The sequence below is a fragment of the Myxine glutinosa genome, chromosome 2 (assembly GCF_964187855.1).
Source record: "Myxine glutinosa chromosome 2, kmMyxGlut1.1, whole genome shotgun sequence".
NCBI classification, from domain to species: Eukaryota; Metazoa; Chordata; class Myxini; order Myxiniformes; family Myxinidae; genus Myxine; species Myxine glutinosa.
Window position 1 is genome coordinate 70,160,584 of NC_136262.1, and position 15,000 is coordinate 70,175,583.

General features: G+C 42.4%; 1 protein-coding gene across 1 annotated transcript in view; it reads right to left on the minus strand.

Annotated features, from left to right (window-relative positions):
- Nucleotides 1–15,000, minus strand: part of NEO1 (neogenin 1) — a 389,738-nt gene that overhangs the window by 120,618 nt on the left and 254,120 nt on the right. Inside the window, exons 17-18 of the mRNA XM_078773416.1 lie at nt 7,193–7,431; nt 6,092–6,230 (exon numbers count right to left, since the gene is read on the minus strand). Of these exons, the coding sequence (XP_078629542.1) occupies nt 6,092–6,230; nt 7,193–7,431 (378 nt within the window). The remainder of the gene's footprint in view (nt 1–6,091; nt 6,231–7,192; nt 7,432–15,000) is intronic.

A 15,000-nucleotide genomic window follows, 5' to 3' on the forward strand; every position in this document is an offset into this window, starting at 1 on the left:
GATATGAATCCCATAGAGAACTTGTGGGCAGAATTAACGCGTCAAATCAACCACTTGGACCAGCAGCTGACCTCTGTCCGTGAATTGCAGCAGGCTATTGTCACTGCATGGCAAGCGATTCCTGTCCAAACCTTGGCAAATCTCGTGAACAGCATGCCTCAACGTCTACGTGCTCTCCTGAATGCTCGTGGGGGTTACACGAAGTACTGAACTGTAATTTTACTGTCCGTAATCCCAGTCGTAATTTAACTTTTGTTTTTGTTAAAAAAAATTTTGGCTAATGTGCAAAATAAAGAGATACTTCTGGAAAACGTACAGAAGTTTAACACAGTACTGTCCATGAATTGAGTTCGATATCAGTTTACATCACTTTCAAGGATCAATTTATTTGTTTCGAAATGTCAAATGTGGTTTTTGTTTCTTTTAAAGGTCACATTAACAAAATCTAGAATAATTTCAACATAATTCCAATGAACTTTTGGTTCTAAGACATCTTGAAAAGTAAGTTCACCCCCACAAAAAAAATATTCCATATTAAATGCCAAGTCTGTATATACACATATATAGTTACGGTTTTCCGCCACCCTTTTTCCCCTTACCAAGGGGGGATTAAGCCCCTTGTTCTTTCTGTGCTTGGCGGAACCGAGAGACTTGAAACGCCTCTTCCGGGCAAATGCAAGGTAGGGTTTCAGGACCAAGTCTCGCTCGTACCTAAATCCCTGCACCGCCACGGAAGCGGGGAAGCAAGCCTCGCACGAGCCACGTGTGATTTGGGTACACCGAGCGGATTGAGTACCACGTGGTCCGTGCAGTTTTCTAGTAGTGGAACCCGATTTGAGCGATTCAACTCATACCACGCTTTGTAAATGAGGAAATCACAAGAACGATCGAATGGAAGGATGAACACAGGTTTAATTATTATTCCCACAAGTATGTACAATGATCGGTAGACGCAGAGACACAGAGCAGCACTTAAACAGTCTTATTCTCAACTCCCAGACCCGGGCCCGTCACACTCACACAGGGAATTGCAGGCAGGTTGATGTTCAGAGCCAAACGCGCCGACGTGGTCGTCCAGGAACGGCCCCGTCCGGCTCTCCACGGTCCCAGCACGTCCCGCGAGGAAGGCAAGCAGGCGGTGGAAGGATCCTCGTAGCGCGTCTCCCGAACAAAAGCAGACAATGAGGTAGGAAGGAAAAGTACGCGTCTCTCAGCACGGCTGGCGGTTACACAGCGCGTTATCACTCGGGTAACTCAATGCACTATAATGGCTCAGCTTCAAGCTCAACCGAGCCTCACTTTCATATGAGCGCGTATCCTGGTTCATGCGAGTCTTTCTCCACTCAATGCCAACTCAGTCCTCGTACCTCAATTGCTGCTCGGACTCCACTGCTCACCGCGCGCTCTCTCCAACTGCTCGCGAGTCCTCCTGGGGGCTTTGCGCAACCGCTTATATTCATACGCCCCAAACCTTCTCGAACCTTCCAACCATGCCCTGTGACACAGTGCTGCCGCCACACCCTTTGAGCCCTGATTGGCGGCTCGCGCTTACCGTCAGCTCCTCTGCTGCCCTCATTCGGTCCCGCCCCGACCCTCCTAGGCCTGCCTCGTGTTAATTCGCGCCAAAAGAACCAAAGACAGCACGAAGAGGCATGAGGCTCGGGAGGCGGGATAAGGCAATGGAAGTAGGAGAAGGACCTATTCTCCTTACTCTACTCAACGCAGAACTAACATAGGAAAAGGACTATTCTCACAAATACAAAGAGATAACTACACTATCGCGAGGCTTCATGTTGTTTGTATGACTAACTATGAGGGGGAAATTTAACCTTTATTATACTGACTGTTACCAAAACTCAAAACCGCAACAATATATATATACCTATATATATATGTACATACATACATACATACATACATACATACATATACACACACACACACACACACACACACACACACACACACACACACACACACACACACACACACACACACACACACACACCATGGTCGATACAATGAGACCTGGGAAGGCTCCTTTCCACCTTCTGAAACCCGCATTTGGAGATAACAACCAACAACACACACACACACACAGCCATGAGCTGAAGGTGTATTACGGTATGATGTACGAGTGCGCAATGAAATTAAAGTGTCACATTTCATTTCATTGCCATCTCTGCCTTGTGATGAAATTCGCTGGTACCCGTAAGATAAGTGTTGGCTGGTAATGACTACGATTCTATTCACCCACCTGACAACTGCCAATCCAAAGAGTGTTCGTTAGCTGCTCCCTGCTGTTCTCGTCTAATTTGCAGATTTCTCCTCATCTCAGAAACTTACCGCTACAGCCTTAAATAAAGTTCATGCTGAGTGACAAGGAAAGACCTTCAATCCAATTGGAAAGCCAATGTTCATTTTGGCTCTTCAGAGCTAAAAGGTGATACATGACTGAGAAAATAGCTTTACATCACTCAGTTTGTACAATCTGCCATTCACGAAAATTTTAAATCATACATCACTGTTCTGGAGGGCACAACACAATGCTTGCCACCATATTGGTTATGCCCACAATGCATTCATTGTGTGACGGCTTGCTGGGGTGGGGTTGCCACTGCACGGAACATTGTTTTAGCCGTTTCCTCTAATGAAAGGGAATAATATGATTAAATGTGAAGGTATACCTTGCATCAGCCTTCTATTACTGTATACCTAAGGCACTTACAAACTGGAGAGTTCAGAGAACACCTTTCCCCACATAGTCTTGAGAAAAGGACATGGGAAGGATCTTTTCAACACTTGCTTTGCATTTCCCAGCAGGACCTATATTAGCTACGTTCAGGAAATTTGAATAGCAGGCACGATGGCAACAATACGTAGCTGATGGGTCAAACTGAACAGTCCAGAGCTGAAACTTCTGTCAACTATTCTCGGAGAAACTGACAATTTTGGAACAATCTTTGAGAAAAATTATGCACAAAACAAACAGATCGTTGCATCACTAGGTGCCACCATTTTGGCTGAATCTCACCATAACTCCGCCGAGAGATAGCACGGCAAATTTGATTGGTCGAGATGGCGTACAATTTTGCCCAAGTACTGCTAAACCAAAGCTTTTTGGAAATGCAAAGAAGGCAATTTGTATTCTGCAGTGTTAATATATACAGTATAAATCAATTGAAATAAAATAAAAGTTTAAAAGGCTGTAAAAAACATAGGGGCAATACCCCTGGCGCTCACCTGGTAAATAAACAGTATATTGCACTGACTAAAAGGTATTTTAAAATAATTTCAATGGTTGCTAGAAGACAGGGCAGCATGTAGAATCATACGAACATAATCCTAAGACTTTAAAACAAACAAGCAAACAAACAAACAAAATACCTATCTTGGGGCAAACCCCCGCCCCCCCCCCCCCCACTCCCACCTCGTGTACCTCCTCAGACGCCAATTTTTCTAATGCCTTGAACAAACATTGGTACATCATGGGTGATGAAGTTTGTGGTAACGTTTCATCGAAAATGCGTGTGTAGTTTCTGAGAAGAAAGCAAATACCTATTTTGGGGGGCAATCCCCCCGTAGTCCCCCAAAGGGGCGGATTATTTTTTAATGTCGTGAATAAACTTTGATACAGCACAGGTGGTGAAGGTTGTGGTCAAGTTTCATTAAAATCGTGTGTGTAGTTTCAGAGGAAAAAGCAAATTCCTATTCTGTGGGGTCAAACCCGGATGCACTTTGACCCCGGTAAACCCCCTTAGACCCCGACTTTTTTTTAATGCCGTGAACAAACTTTAGCCGCAGCACAACAAATATGATCTGTGCCAAGTTTGGTCATAATCCCTTCAGCGGTTTCGGAGAAGAAGTTGCAAGTGTTTATGGACGGACTGACGGACGGACGGACAACGTACCATCGCATAAGCTCCCCTGAACTTAGTTCCAGTTGAGCTAAAAACAAAACAAAGCTTTGAATCGGAAGTTTACCGCCACTGGTGTCCGCCACTCTTTAATACAACCTTATTTAACATGTAAAATTAATTGTTCGTGTCTGTTGTTTGTGTACTTCATGACATTCTTACAAACAGTAAGATTCCTGTTTGGAATGATTTTCAATTGTGTCTGATTATGTCTGCCAGGCAGACATACTGAAGTAATTATCTTACTCCTCTCTGTGCATGCACGATCGGGACGAGATCGGGACGTACAATTTGCCAAATTCAGAGCCAAAATCCTGCTAAACTGTGGGTTCGTGTTCCGAATCATGTTCCGATTCATGTTCTACAGTGCTCAAAAAGGAATTCAATTGAAGTTGTTCCTCGATCATAGAAACAGAATGATGGACAGACAGAGTGAACCAATTGCTTAACCCCGCTTGCACCACACGCACTGAGTGATAAGGAACAAGGGTCATTCCAAACCAACTCATCCAGAGGTGTTGCTCGACCCTCTCAGATTTTGCAAGAACAATTCACCTGGGGATTTTCGGGTCCGCCAAGTTTAAGAAATGCCAGTGATTCTTTAAAAAAAAGTTTTTTCCCCTTTGACCTGTGACCTGGCAAAGGTCAAGGAAAAGTGAAAAAGTGGCCTTGACCAGAAAAATCACCCGAGCCCAACTTGCATGCTATAACCATGCGTAGCACCTCATTCGACAAACAATCAATAAAGTTTTCAAGGAAAAACATCAGTGGCCTCTAACTCACTTTTGGCAAGTGTCAGACAAGGGCAAGTTTTGGCAAGTTGATTTTGGTCATTAACCCCTTCAGAATTGTTTTGTTTTTTTGCTATTTTAACATATTTTGGCCAAAATAACTCATGTGGGGCTCCATAAAAATCATCCACATCTATAAAAGTAGATCTTGATGAGATCTATAAGAATCAATCAAAATATTTTGCTATCCGTGGATTTTGCATCTTTCAAGTTGCATTTGTCATGGATTCAAGCATTGCTTATTGTCACTTTGGTGAGGTTAAAGAAGCACATAGTCCCAACTAAACTGGCGGTTCACTTCCATTTTGCATTGTCTGGGGTTAGATCTAAAATAAAAAGTGACAGTGCTTTTAGTGGCGAGATTAAAATGTTATTTTTAAAAGGGAAATTAAAAATAAAATTTATGATGATCATTCTTGAAATCAGCGTGCCCGAACACCTCCAGGTCAATATTTCCAGCATAATCTGATAGGGCCAGGTAATAAAAAATGCCCCTTTTCTGGTTGAGTTGGCTTGGAATGACCAACAACGACAAGTCGTTCTGATAATTGGCAAATTCTCCACTTAGCAATGTTGTATGAAAAATGATCCATGGAGTAGCAAATGAAACTTCTGTGACTGTGCCAGTAATTTATATGAAGGCCGCCATTTCTTGTGTCGTCTTGTCCACAATTGGTTGCAAAACACATGTGATGTTGCTCACAATCACACACTCACAAATACTTGGGTGTTCCCAAATGCGTGATGATCAGACACATTCAATAGTCACATGGTCATTCCATCCTCTATACCCCAATTAAAATGAGAAAATACAAGAAGATACAATTGACTTGAACACAGGAGGACATTTGGCCCATCATGCCTGTGGCTTTATCAACACCACATTAATCCATTACTTAATCTAACCAAGGAGGGGGGGGGGGGCGGAGGAGGGGGAGTTTCCGGGTAGGTGGTGGGAGGGGCAGAAGAGGAGTGGGGAAAAAACTGCAACAGGCAAAGGGGCATCACTAGGGTGTCTTATTAATCAATATGGGGGTTGAGGAAGCTGAAGACGGTTGTCGGTAGCGGAGGAACAAATATCAAGGCACTTTCACTTTCTGACAAGACTCCGTCGCAAACATTGTAACCAGTCATCCATACCTAAGCTCAGTGGTAGAAAAGGATGGGCCAGAGAAAGAGACGATTATATAGGCTAGGTTCTAACCCTCTTGGGATAAGTAAATCACACCATTGTTCAATATCCAAGGAAATGCCATGAAAGTAAGCACATTTTGGGTACTGAGACACATTGTACAGCATGGGTGAGTAAGAAGTGAATATGCATGAAAATGTTGCAGTGAAAAAGATTTATAAATATCTAAATATATTTGAAGGCATTCCTACCGGCCTCCTTGGTGGTGACTTGGGCAGTCATGCTCCACGTGCTGGATGTGCGACCCTTCGTGACCATGACAGAAAATTCATAAAACGTGCTGGGCTTCAAACCATCCACCAGGAAGGACAATGCCGTTGTGTTGGCCATCTTTGGGAATACGAGTCAATAAGCAGTAGAAAGATATGGACACGAAAGCCGACCAACGACAAGCATGTTATTCATAATGACCTCTTTAGGAGAGTTAGTGTGGCGGATATAACTAGAAAGCATCCCGAAATGCAAAGCCGGTCCACGTCCGCTTGACAAACTCAACAGCTAAAAAAAAAAAGGAAAAATTGATAAATATTAGTGTTCTCTTGAAAATGGGATGACAAAAGCTGAAATAAAAAAATAGATATGGCCTGGACAAACACACACACACACACACACAAACACACACACACACACACACACACACACACACACACACCTTATTGCGTAGGCGGATGGGCGAACAAACACCTGTACATAAGATCTGAGTAGTCTTTTTATAATATCCCATTTCAAGAGCTGCTTGCAACGAAAAATTCACGAATGCATTGTGACTCAAATCTAAAACTTGATAGGGGCCATGAAAAAAATTGCATATGTAACTACCAGGAGTGCATTTTTTGCACCCCCTTTAAAATCTCTGCATGTCAACTGAAGGAGAGTCAACAAGTCCCCTCCCCCCACCCCCCAATGGAAGAGGTCCTGCATCAGCAAAGCTCAACACGAGTGTCATTCCTTTTCCATGTATAGTTTCTTGCCATAGTCACATTTTCTCCATGCTAGTTTCCTGATGTCGTTGGATTAGACATATATTTTTCTGTTCTCAAATGTTTTCAAGGAGGAGGGGGGCTTTAACTTTTTTTTGATACTCCATCCTTGCATCCACCCTCTTAACTTACTCTTTCCACCCCCACCTCGACACCACCCTCCCTCATGTGCAGGAATACATCAATGAACCCCATATCAGAAAAGATAATCAATCATGAATCCTGACACATGTCCCATTTGAAAACTCAAAGCTGAAGGTCAATGATAATTAGGATACATCGAAACGTTTTTGAGATAAAATTATGGCAAACCTTGTACTTGACATTGGTGGAAAAATAGGTCTTCCAGCGGACTGTGTAGATGCGTGCATCTCCTGGGTGATGGCCCTTGGCCAACGAATTGTCAGCCCAGGTAACTTTGATGGCATCTGTTGACAAAACTGTAGCTTGGACTCCCACAGGAGGGAACATTGGAGATAATGGGTCAGGAGCAGCCGTGAAGGGATCAGGATACAACACAAAGAGATCTTCTTCCGAAGGATCTGCAGGATCTGAGGATCATCAAAAGCGGGGGAATTGGAATGAAGATTTGCCACATTTATTATCGCAAGTGGTAAGAAAGGTGAATGGTGTACAGGAAAAGAGTTGGATTAAAATAGGAGAGCTCATGTAATGAGATAGGGAATGTTTTAAGGAGGAGGAACATGGTGGATGTGGACACAGAGTGGAAGAAGATATTTCAGATTCGCATTTTGAAAACACACCTGAGATAAACAGTAATTTTGGAATCATCATACTATAATTTGAGAAGTCTGTTTGTTTGTGTATTTGTTTGTTTGGCATCTATTAGTCCGTCAGGTGGAGGGGTCCATCTGTACCAACTGGGTGGTCAAGATTCATTGGCATAATTTGATAGCACTGTGTGTCAGGATACCATTTATGCCTGGTAGGAGTTTCAAATGAGTAGCTGTCATTTCAAAATTAGTTGCTCAAAGGACCCTCTATCAGTTCGATGTCTAGTACAAATGTCCTTGGAAGTCATTTACACTCCAAAGGATTCTGGTCATATATGTGATGACTGAATATAAGATGCATATAAATAAGGTACCAAATGAAAGCTTACACCCCGCTGGTACCTCTAAATGCTATTCTTTAATTTCTAAAGTATAGAAAATAAAATATACATTTCTCACCAGTATACAATCACGTGAAAAAGTAAGTACACCCCATGTAAAGTTTTGACTTTTTCAACATATTTCAACATACAGCTATTTGATCTTCATTTCAACAATATTGATAGATAAAGGTGATATAATATAACAAATATCATGAAACATTTACATTTTGTAGTCCATTGTATAATTTAAATAAACATAAATGCAAATTTCGCATGTGGAAAAAGTAAGTACACCCTTGGCTCTAATAGGTGATATTTCCCCCTTTGGCAGAAACAACCTCAAGTAGGCGTTTCTTATAACTGTCTACCAGTCTCTGACATCGACTGGGAGAAATTTTTGCCCACTCCGTGCAGAATTATTTCAGCTGTGCGATGTTCGAGAGGTTTCTTGCATACACAGCTCGTTTCAAATCCCCACACAACATCTCGATGGGATTTAGATCCAGGCTATGACTTGGCCATTCCAGAACCCTCCATTTCTTTCTTTTCAGCCATTCCTTGGTGGATTTATTGCTATGTTTAGGGTCATTGTAATGTTGCAAGGTCCACCTTCGGTTGAGCTTCAACTTTCTGACAGATGGCCTCACATTGTCCTCAAGCACCCTCTGGTACAATTTAGAATTCATAGTGGATTATATGATGGTGAGCTGCCCAGGGCCTGATGCAGCAAAGCTGCCCCAAACCATAATGTTTCCACCACCATGCTTTTCAGTTGGTATCAGGTTCTTGTGGTCAAATGCTGTCTTTGGTTTTCGCCAAACATGTCTTCTGGTACTGTGGCCAAATAGCTCTACCTTTGACTCATATGTCCAGAGCACATTGTTCCAGAAGTGCTGTCTTTGCCTAGGTATTCATTGGCAAACTTTAGTCTTGCCCTGATGTTCTTTCTGGACAGCAACAGATTCCTCCTGGCACACCTCTCATGTAGATCAAATTTGTGCAGCCTCTTTCTAATGGTAGACTCGTGCACTTTGACATCAGCAGTGGCAAGAGCTACCTGTAGGTCCCGTGATGGCAACCTGGGTTTCTTCGAGACGTCTTTCAGCATCTTGCGGTCTGCTCTCAGGCTGAACTTGCTGGGGCGGCCTGGCCTGAACAAGTTGGCAGTTAAAAAGTTCTTTGGAATCTTCTCCACTTGTAGATGATCTTCCAGACAGTCGAATGATTGATTTCAAATTGTTTGGAGATCTTTTTAAATCCCTTCCCAGACTCGTAGGCATCTATAGCCTTCTTTCTGAAGGCATCAGAGAGCTCTTTTGATCTAGGCATGGTGACGCCGCACTCTTCAACAACAAAGAGCAAACCAAACTAAATGTCTGAGGTTTAAATAAGACAGGTTCCTCCAAGATCGTCTCTAAAGATGTTCTAATCATTTGCACCTGAGCTGGTGTACCTGATTCTAATTTTAGGTATTTTAAGTAGTGATAAATGTAGGGGTGTACTTACTTTTTCCACATGCGAAATTTGCATTTATGTTTATTTAAATTATACAATGGACTACAAAATGTAAATGTTTCATGATATTTGTTATATTATATCAGTGGCATATCACCTTTATCTATCAATATTGTTGAAATGAAGATTAAATAGCTATATGCTGAAATATGTTGAAAAAGTCAAAACTTTACATGGGGTGTACTTACTTTTTCACGTGACTGTATATTTTCATTACAGGATTCCTGACTTCTTTATTGCTTTTTGACACTTCCAAAATTGCTGTGATCATTTCTGCAATTTTATTTATTTTAGGTCAATTCAAAAATGGACAGCACGGAAACGATTTGCATTATTCACATGACTGGTGAGGATCCACATACTGGTCTCACTTCACCGATGGATCTGGAATCCTGGAATTCCCTCCTAAGAGCTACTAGGTTATGACAGCATTGTCCTTTGCTGGAAATTGCAGAAAATGCACAAGAAGGGCAGGTACCACAAGGACATTATCATCTGAAATGTCAGAAGCTCTTCACTATGAAACGGGACTTAGATAAACTTGAAGCAACAAAAAAAAGATGAAGTTGAGAAAAAGCGAATACGTTTGCGTCAGTCAACATCATCTTCAAGCTCAACTGTTATGGATAAAGTTAGCATATTTTGTCCACCTGAGAAAACTTCAAAGTACATTAAAGGAACACGAACAAGAGAACCACTGACAAAGTGTGTAGAGCTTCAAGCTGATGCTACGATTCGCAACATCGCTATGCAGAGACAGGACACACGTATTCTTGCTGTGGCAACAAGAGAACTAGTTGCTGCTGAGGCTTGGTACCATAAATCGTGCTACAGGCTCTACACCAATAGCAAAGACCTTCAGAACCCCGCTCATAAAGAAGACACAGCGGAAAGTGATATTGATGCTCAATACAAGCTAGCTGAAGTTACATCATATGATCAACTCTTCCAACACATAAGACGAGACTTGTTTCAGTCTCCACGGATTGTCCCACTCTGAGCTGACTCATCTTCTAGTAACATATATGCATGCTCATGAGGTGTCTGCACCTAAAGACTCTACTACGTCGAAGTACAGGCTGAAAGCACATACGTCGAAAACTACAGGCTGAAATTGGCAATACTCTTCACATATTTCCTGACAGCAAAGGAGAATTGCTAGTCTTTTCTGAGAACCTCAGCAAGTATGACTTTGCAGAAGAGAATGTGAGGCTGAAAACAGAACTTGACCTGAAACCTTACATAGTATGTCTACAGAAGTCAGCCATACACTGAAAAGAGCAGCCTTGCATCTCAGATCAGTGATAAAATCTCAAGTCAAGACCAGGCAGTGGCCATTCCTCCCCTCTGCCAGGGATGAATCTACCTCCAAAGTGCCAAAAGAGGTTCAGGGGTTCCTGTTTGCTTTATTGAGTGGAGCAATGAATCCAACGAATCCAACTACACGGATAAAAATGCATGTAGATTCTTATTCACAAGATCTAGTGTACGCTGTCAGTTGTGGGTCTCAAGTTCCACCCAGGCATATGTTACTTCCATGTGCAGTGAAGGCCTTGACAGGAAATACAGATTACAGAAGTTATACAGATGTTAAATCGACTTGGACATGGTGTGTCATACACAGTCATTGAAGAAAATGAGACTGTTCTTTGCCTCAGGAAAATTGCTGCCACTAATGAAATTGTTTGTCTGCCTGAAAACATTCAGCCTGGTGTTTTTACCACTTTGGCATGGGACAACATTAACAGACTAGAAGAGACTTTGACTTGGGAAGGGACATCACATCGGGTCAATGGCATACCAGTTCAGCCCAAGGTTTTTAGACCCTTTCCACTGAAAAAAACCTTTGCCCAAGATTGAGAAGTCAAAGAAGCGGAGCCTCAGTGTCGAAGATGTTTCTTTACCCATCTATATTTCTGGTGAAAGAATTGGACCTCGCAGCTTGAAAACGATTGATGCTGATTATACAGAGGTCACACAAACATCTTTGAATAGGAATCTTATTTGGTTTCTTTCAAAACAGGTCAATAGCGATGATCAGTCATGGGATGGACTGGATTCAACATTTTAACCAGGGGGGACATACAGGTCTCACAGGACAACATGGGATATCTTCCAATGATCAATGCACCAGCCACAAACATGTCTACTGTGTATGAAATACTCAACCAGTCAGTCAGTCAGTATCAGAAACCAGCTCAGCCTTGATGAGATTGTTCTTGTATTTGATCAAGCACCATATGCAAAGGCTACTGAGATCACTTGGAAACATGCCGAGAAATACGAGAATGTGATATTGAGAATGGGCACATTCCACACCATTCTAAGCTCCCCTCAGTCATTGATAAAATATTCCAAGACAGTGGTCTTAAAAACATTGTTCTAGAAGCAGGTGTTGTTGCTGATGGCTGGGTTTCCAGTGTGATGGAAGGTCGTCATTATAACAGGGCAGTAAGAACCCACAAGTACATTTATGAAGCACTGCTATGCCTGGCTTGGAAACAGTTGATTTTGTGGATGCAGGACAATTGCCCCAATCTCATGGCATCCTTGGAAGCAGGACTAGAAGTGGTACGTGATCTGCATGATGATATCACACAGACAACTTTTGAAGAAACCCTGGAAAATGAGCAGGTAAAGACACTGCTGCATCACTTCTTGAGCTATCTTGATGAATTGAGACAACGGCCCATTGTCTGAATACTGGATGAGCAATGTCGACATGGTGAGTGTTTTACTTGGCTTGATCCGTGCATTGAGGGAAGGAAACTGGCAGTTGCACATGGCATGCATTCGTGAATGTATTCCTTGGTGTTTTGCCTTTGATAAAACTAACTACGCTCGTTACCTGACAGCTTACTATGCAGAAATGTCTCAGTTGCCAAAGAGGCATCCAGCTGTGTATGAGCGGTTTATGGAAGGAATGTTTTTTGTACCGAATGGACCAAAAACACCTTTGGCAGAATACCTGTTGACCAAACAATTGAGCAGACTGTCAACAAAGACACCAAGACCCCTGGAGGAACTTGTAGATCCAGCCTGAATACGAGGGCAGTCTCTCGTTACTATCTCATTGCAGAGTATAGAAGCGGCTATGTCAGGCTTTTAAGAGACATTCTTTCCATGAATCACATTGATGTACAACATGCTGAGTTGCATCAATCACGTATTTCAAAGGATGAACAAGCTGTTTCATCACGAGTGGATGCCATCAGTAATCTCACAAATCCCTTCACAGAATCGCAAGACCTCATCAACATAAGCAATGCTACTGTAGCCCAGGAGCCTGTTACCACAGATCTTTCAACAGCAAACGCGCATGGTCTAACAGCATACAATGCCTTCTAGGAAGTGATCCTGCTTGAGTGAATTTTTATGACCGGCTTCCAAAGCTGAAGCTTAAAACCTTCACTGATGTAAATAAAACAACAAGATTAAAGTCTGGCAGTGGAAAGGAAATCATTGTATGATCAACTAGCAAATTGTTTGGCAATATTCTAGTGATGGAACAGACAAGACAGCTTGACATGCGAAAGATTCCAAAGCATCCCTTGGGTCCACTTCCAAGGTCCCGAGCCACTGCAGGTGGCATACCAAGGAAAACCAACAAATCAGCTCTCGCCAAGAAACTCAGGAAAAACATCTCACCCGTGGAATTCATACAACCAAAGTCGGCCTGTCTCATTAATGGAATGGCACTTGTGCACAAGACAAAAAGTGAGTACAAGACGTTTGGTGACATCGCCTCTCTCATACTCTCAAAGTCTGTCAACGAAGCTTCTCAGTCCTCTCATGTTGATATGGTCTTTGACACGTACAGAGAGAATTCCATCAAATAAGTGGAAAGAGGAGGCAGACAATCAAACACTGAATCTATGCAGTTGAAGAACATCACAGCAAAGCAGACAGCAGTCCAGTGGAGGAAATTTCTCCGAGCAACTCCAAACAAAACCAGTCTCATTGAATTTCTTGTACAAGAGTGGAAGCAGCTAAAATACACAGAACAACTAAGAGGTAAAGGTTCTCTATATAACCTCTGGAGAGAACTGCTTCAAAATCACACACGAAGGAAGTGTTCTGGCCCAGAGCTCTGCTCTTCCCAAGAAGAGGCAGATACGCTACTCATTTTACATGCATCACATGCAGCAGTTCAGGGCTTCCAGTCTATTGTACTCGTAGCTGATGACACTGATGTGTTTCTGCTCCTGATGGCCTTCACGGAAGACATCAGTGCAACACTGTATCTGAAATATAGATCCCAGGCAAAGTCACATTACATGGACATATAAAAAATCGCGTCTATGCTAGGATCGTCTCTCTGCAAAGCATTAATAGGAATGCATGCGTTCACTGGAACTGGATTCACTGGATTCACTGGATGTGACAGTGTCACCACACTAGCTGGACGTGGCAAGATTGCTTCCTGGAACATGTTGACAAAAAACTCTGACCTTCAGTGCATATTCACAGAGATTGGAAAAGACTGGACAGTATCTCCATCACTCCTTGAGAGGTTAGAGGCTTTTACCTGCCGACTATATGCTACCAAGTCCAGTGTGAAGAATGTAAATGAGCTGCGTTATCACTTGTTCACCAGCAAAAATGGCCAAGCCGATCCTCACCAGTTGCCACCTTGTATGGATGCCCTCCACAAGCACATCCTTCGAGCAAATTCCCAAACTGCCATATTGAGAAGGAGCCTCAAAGCCAGACCTAACATCCCATCACCAAATGGTCATGGTTGGAAATATGAAGAACATGATGGCAAGCAGAAACTTAAAGTTGACTGGTTAGACAGTTCACCCCAGCTCCAGAAGCTGTAATATAACTCCTTTCTTGTGACTGTTCCAGGTCATGCCGACTGCCTGGGTGCACTTGCTTGATGAATAACCTCAGGTGCTCCGAGCTCTGCAAACTAAAGATATGTGACATCCAGCCATCTGAGGAGGGAGAGGACACGGTTGTGCAGGATGATGCTGATGATGTGGATGAACTTGATCTTTATTAATTATTCTTCTGCAATTGATGATGCTAATGATTTTCATGATTATGTTCATTTATTTTGATGAAAAGTCAAGTTATTTTCATTTTGATGATGATGATTTCAGTGTAATGTATGGTGGGTGTAAATGCAAAATAAACTGTTTGCAAGAGCTTACATGTGATCTTTTGAAGCCTAGTATGTCTGTACAACATATACATATTGCTAAAAATTTAACCAATAGGGGGTATTTTGAACATCATATTTCAGGGTGAAAGCTATTACTTACAGACTGCTACCAGGCAGAAATGTGTTCCTGAATAGCAGAGAGTACCCATGAACCTTGGCCACCCCGAGTGGTACTGTTGGCTCAATTTTGGGGTCGTACATGACAGACTATATGCACTCCTGAACCACTGTACAGAATGAGTTGAAAACTGGTACTTGAAGTGCTGCACTGGAAGGTTTTAGGCGATATTTTTTATTTTATAGCCCTGAGTGTTCAGA